Source organism: Anopheles funestus, unplaced genomic scaffold, assembly GCF_943734845.2.
Source record: "Anopheles funestus unplaced genomic scaffold, idAnoFuneDA-416_04 scaffold_27_ctg1, whole genome shotgun sequence".
Lineage (NCBI taxonomy): Eukaryota > Metazoa > Arthropoda > Insecta > Diptera > Culicidae > Anopheles > Anopheles funestus.
The window spans coordinates 408,708-414,634 of NW_026045358.1; the positions used below are offsets into that span (position 1 = coordinate 408,708).

The window sequence follows — 5,927 nt, forward strand, 5'->3', positions numbered from 1 at the left end:
ATTTCGTTTTCTTCGCCTTTTGCTCTGCGTGTATCTTTCATAAACGGGTAGACTTTTTTTTATCAAGTAGACAAACGCTTGGTGCTGTTGGGTTTATTTTGATTGCATTGATGAATTGTGTGAAAGTACCGAATGTTATGTTAATCGAAATGTTTTTACAGACTTTTTTCGAAATCGTTCAGAACCGTCTCTGAATTGAATGCTCTGATACTGATAGTGTCTTTTAACCCACACATTTCTTCTGGTTCTACTTCCTTCTACATCTGTCATATTGTCCTTCATCTTTCGTTTATATTTACAATAAAATCAATACTTTAAATAAGATTGTAAATATAATTTACCACTATCGACTTATTTTTTTGGATAGGATCAGAATACTATAATAGGATATGAGGTGAGTCCTATCGTAATCTTTCTTTTTTGCTAAAAAAATAAACTATTGAACGGCTACGATTCTTGCATTTTATTAAATTGAACATATGATTACATTACTATCTATTTATTTGCTATCAGCTCATTACTAAACTATAAGACTTACAGGTTATGGTAATTTTGTTTTATAAAAATGATTTCTTTTAATTTTTTTGATGTCAATCTATTTCTTTTTTCTGTAAGAATGTTACCTGCCTTCGAAAAAATTCGTTCACATGGAACAGAAGACGCAGGAATGCTCAAATATTGTTTGGCAAAATATGATAACGTTGGATAAATCACTTCTCTTTCCTTCCACCATAGAAATGGATCACATTTGACCTGTAATTTTTTTCCGAAATGTAGCGATCCAGCTCAAGAGCAGCAAGAATTCTTGCACTTGATGTGTGCTCGCTTTGGTGAACTTTTTTCAGTGGTTGCCATATGTCGTCATCGCTATCAAGATCTTTTTCTGCATTGTCTTTAATTTGTGTATCCATTCTATTTTGGAATGGAATCATCTTTTCTATCATATGCGTGTACACATTTTGGTACTGCGCGTCGCTTCCTAAAAATCCATCTTTTTTGAGCCTTGGGTCTAGTAAAATCGCATACGAAACTATTTCAAGATTGTTCGTTGTTTCGAACCTAGTTTTTAGACCCAGTATAAGATCATCTACTAAATCAATAACCTTGTGATGTAGTACTTCCTTTTCTTTTTTTTCAATAATTTTTTGCAATAAGGACCTAGTTAAAAACCCCATTGTTGAAATTGATATCGTTTTTTCCGCCATAATTTCGATTGTAACCGTATTGAACAGCTTTAAGATCTTAGTAGCTTGTTCTATAATGAGCCAATCTTCTTCCTCTAGCTTGCATGAGATTTTCAAAGTTGCAATACAAGATGCTAGTGGAATTCGGTTTTGTTTGAAACGATCCAACATTTCGTATGTTGAATTCCATCTGGTAGGGCAATCTTGTTTAATTTTTAATAGCGGATGATTCAAGCTAGTTTGCATTTCGGCCAGCTTTTGGGCAGCTTTTGAGCTTTTTTTGAAATGCATAACGATGCTTTTTACGTTCTCAATCGTTGATTTTATCTTTTGAAGGCCTCTTTGAACCACTAAATTTAACGTATGGGCACCACACGGGAGATGAGAAAGATTTAATATAGTTGCAGCTGATTTCATGTTGGTCGCATTATCCGTGACCAAAGTAAATAATTTATCGGAAATTTCAAAGGTATTAGTTACAGTCGTTATCCAATCGGCTATATTCTTTCCCGTATGGGTAATTGAAAAATCTGAACATTCCAATAAATACGAACACAGTTCGTATTTATTATTTATGAAATGAGCAGTCACTGCACAAAAATTATCATTATTAATGCTAGTCCAACAATCTGCTGTCAGTGATACAGTTGAAGCTATGAGTAATTTACTTTTCACCACCTCCAAAGTTTCGTTGTAAAGTGCCGGTAATGCTGCATTAGAAATACTTTTTCTTGTTGGCAGTTCATATTTAGGGTTTAAAGCTTTAACGAAATCTCCAAAATATTCATTTTCAACTATTGAAAAAGGATGATATTCTTTACATATCATTAAAAGCAATAGAGAATCGATTTTTTTTTTTTGATTCCGAGCTCATTGGTTTGCTGGGTTGAAAAAAATTGGTAATTGTGGTGCAGACGTTTTGTTGGCCGGAAGTACCTTCTAGAGGGGAATCTATTTCAGAATTTGTTGTCGACAGCGGGTTACTCCTGTACAGCGGAACGGTTGGGTGTTTACGACCGAGATGCCTTTTCAAGTTTGATGTTGATCCCTTGCAGTACGAAACTATCTGCTGACAGTAGCGACATTTAGCACCACTTTCAGATTTCGTGAAATGCTGCCATATATCGCTGGTCATGTGTGCCATAGCGCCGAGCTGAAAAGTACATGGTTACAATGTAAGATTAATTTTCTATTGCTTGTAAATCAGTAGCCGTTTTTCCTATACCTCTTTGTAAGACGGACGTGACCAATAGAATTCGAGTTCTCTCCAACTTCAGATAACAGGCGCTTTGAAGTAATGCCCAGTACGTCACCGGTGAAGTCGAAGTAATCGCCTGATCGCCGAAGAATCTCTTTTGCACTATGCACGGATCTTGCACTTGCAACAGTTCGCAAAAAAATTTCACTGGCCTATGTGTATTCAGGAGCTAATCACGTTGAATCAAAAGTAAGCACGCCACTGGTAAAGTAATCGTCTGATCGCCGAAGAATCTCTTTTGCACTGTGCACAGATCTGACTTGCAATGGTTCACAAAGAATTTCACTAGTATGAGCATTTTCTAAGGAAAATGTATTGTTTGGCACTGTCTATACCATCAACACTGTCGATATATAATCAGAGTGTGGTACAGATACTAGTACAGATTGCAGCGATAACACTATTGTACAGTCTGAGCTGTGAGCTATCTGATCCTTAGTGTGTGCTTTGCTTCACTAGTATGTGTGCGTTACAGGGAAACACAATTGATAGGGTGCGGTGAGCCGACTTTAGGGAATCGCGCAAGCGAATATGAAATACGGGACGATTGATATAGAAACACCCAATACTTTAGCGAATCAGCCAAAATTTCTATATCAATCAGTTTCTATATCAATCGTCCCGTATTTCATATTCGCTTGCGCGATTCCCTAAAGTCGGCTCACCGCACCCTATCAATTGTGTTTCCCTGTAACGCACACATACTAGTGAAGCAAAGCACACACTAAGGATCAGATAGCTCACAGCTCAGACTGTACAATAGTGTTATCGCTGCAATCTGTACTAGTATCTGTACCACACTCTGATTATATATCGACAGTGTTGATGGTATAGACAGTGCCAAACAATACATTTTCCTTAGAAAATGCTCATACTAGTGAAATTCTTTGTGAACCATTGCAAGTCAGATCTGTGCACAGTGCAAAAGAGATTCTTCGGCGATCAGACGATTACTTTACCAGTGGCGTGCTTACTTTTGATTCAACGTGATTAGCTCCTGAATACACATAGGCCAGTGAAATTTTTTTGCGAACTGTTGCAAGTGCAAGATCCGTGCATAGTGCAAAAGAGATTCTTCGGCGATCAGGCGATTACTTCGACTTCACCGGTGACGTACTGGGCATTACTTCAAAGCGCCTGTTATCTGAAGTTGGAGAGAACTCGAATTCTATTGGTCACGTCCGTCTTACAAAGAGGTATAGGAAAAACGGCTACTGATTTACAAGCAATAGAAAATTAATCTTACATTGTAACCATGTACTTTTCAGCTCGGCGCTATGGCACACATGACCAGCGATATATGGCAGCATTTCACGAAATCTGAAAGTGGTGCTAAATGTCGCTACTGTCAGCAGATAGTTTCGTACTGCAAGGGATCAACATCAAACTTGAAAAGGCATATCGGTCGTAAACACCCAACCGTTCCGCTGTACAGGAGTAACCCGCTGTCGACAACAAATTCTGAAATAGATTCCCCTCTAGAAGGTACTTCCGGCCAACAAAACGTCTGCACCACAATTACCAATTTTTTTCAACCCAGCAAACCAATGAGCTCGGAATCAAAAAAAAAAATCGATTCTCTATTGCTTTTAATGATATGTAAAGAATATCATCCTTTTTCAATAGTTGAAAATGAATATTTTGGAGATTTCGTTAAAGCTTTAAACCCTAAATATGAACTGCCAACAAGAAAAAGTATTTCTAATGCAGCATTACCGGCACTTTACAACGAAACTTTGGAGGTGGTGAAAAGTAAATTACTCATAGCTTCAACTGTATCACTGACAGCAGATTGTTGGACTAGCATTAATAATGATAATTTTTGTGCAGTGACTGCTCATTTCATAAATAATAAATACGAACTGTGTTCGTATTTATTGGAATGTTCAGATTTTTCAATTACCCATACGGGAAAGAATATAGCCGATTGGATAACGACTGTAACTAATACCTTTGAAATTTCCGATAAATTATTTACTTTGGTCACGGATAATGCGACCAACATGAAATCAGCTGCAACTATATTAAATCTTTCTCATCTCCCGTGTGGTGCCCATACGTTAAATTTAGTGGTTCAAAGAGGCCTTCAAAAGATAAAATCAACGATTGAGAACGTAAAAAGCATCGTTATGCATTTCAAAAAAAGCTCAAAAGCTGCCCAAAAGCTGGCCGAAATGCAAACTAGCTTGAATCATCCGCTATTAAAAATTAAACAAGATTGCCCTACCAGATGGAATTCAACATACGAAATGTTGGATCGTTTCAAACAAAACCGAATTCCACTAGCATCTTGTATTGCAACTTTGAAAATCTCATGCAAGCTAGAGGAAGAAGATTGGCTCATTATAGAACAAGCTACTAAGATCTTAAAGCTGTTCAATACGGTTACAATCGAAATTATGGCGGAAAAAACGATATCAATTTCAACAATGGGGTTTTTAACTAGGTCCTTATTGCAAAAAATTATTGAAAAAAAAGAAAAGGAAGTACTACATCACAAGGTTATTGATTTAGTAGATGATCTTATACTGGGTCTAAAAACTAGGTTCGAAACAACGAACAATCTTGAAATAGTTTCGTATGCGATTTTACTAGACCCAAGGCTCAAAAAAGATGGATTTTTAGGAAGCGACGCGCAGTACCAAAATGTGTACACGCATATGATAGAAAAGATGATTCCATTCCAAAATAGAATGGATACACAAATTAAAGACAATGCAGAAAAAGATCTTGATAGCGATGACGACATATGGCAACCACTGAAAAAAGTTCACCAAAGCGAGCACACATCAAGTGCAAGAATTCTTGCTGCTCTTGAGCTGGATCGCTACATTTCGGAAAAAAAATTACAGGTCAAATGTGATCCATTTCTATGGTGGAAGGAAAGAGAAGTGATTTATCCAACGTTATCATATTTTGCCAAACAATATTTGAGCATTCCTGCGTCTTCTGTTCCATGTGAACGAATTTTTTCGAAGGCAGGTAACATTCTTACAGAAAAAAGAAATAGATTGACATCAAAAAAATTAAAAGAAATCATTTTTATAAAACAAAATTACCATAACCTGTAAGTCTTATAGTTTAGTAATGAGCTGATAGCAAATAAATAGATAGTAATGTAATCATATGTTCAATTTAATAAAATGCAAGAATCGTAGCCGTTCAATAGTTTATTTTTTTAGCAAAAAAGAAAGATTACGATAGGACTCACCTCATATCCTATTATAGTATTCTGATCCTATCCAAAAAAATAAGTCGATAGTGGTAAATTATATTTACAATCTTATTTAAAGTATTGATTTTATTGTAAATATAAACGAAAGATGAAGGACAATATGACAGATGTAGAAGGAAGTAGAACCAGAAGAAATGTGTGGGTTAAAAGACACTATCAGTATCAGAGCATTCAATTCAGAGACGGTTCTGAACGATTTCGAAAAAAGTCTGTAAAAACATTTCGATTAACATAACATTCGGTACTTTCA

The 5,927-nt window shown here is 36.2% G+C and overlaps 2 protein-coding genes across 2 annotated transcripts; one reads left to right on the plus strand and one right to left on the minus strand.

Annotated features, from left to right (window-relative positions):
* Positions 1 to 549: 549 nt before the first annotated feature.
* Positions 550 to 2,654, minus strand: LOC125774555 (E3 SUMO-protein ligase ZBED1-like). Its single transcript, XM_049444677.1, has 2 exons — positions 2,410 to 2,654; positions 550 to 2,337 (listed from the first exon to the last, which is right to left on the minus strand). Exon 2 carries the CDS (start codon positions 2,010 to 2,012, stop codon positions 711 to 713), a length of 1,302 nt encoding a protein of 433 aa, XP_049300634.1. The 5' UTR covers positions 2,013 to 2,337; positions 2,410 to 2,654; the 3' UTR covers positions 550 to 710.
* Positions 2,655 to 3,393: 739 nt separating this feature from the next.
* Positions 3,394 to 5,921, plus strand: LOC125774554 (E3 SUMO-protein ligase ZBED1-like). Its single transcript, XM_049444676.1, has 2 exons — positions 3,394 to 3,638; positions 3,711 to 5,921. Exon 2 carries the CDS (start codon positions 3,720 to 3,722, stop codon positions 5,511 to 5,513), a length of 1,794 nt encoding a protein of 597 aa, XP_049300633.1. The 5' UTR covers positions 3,394 to 3,638; positions 3,711 to 3,719; the 3' UTR covers positions 5,514 to 5,921.
* The last annotated feature ends 6 nt before the right edge of the window (positions 5,922 to 5,927 follow it).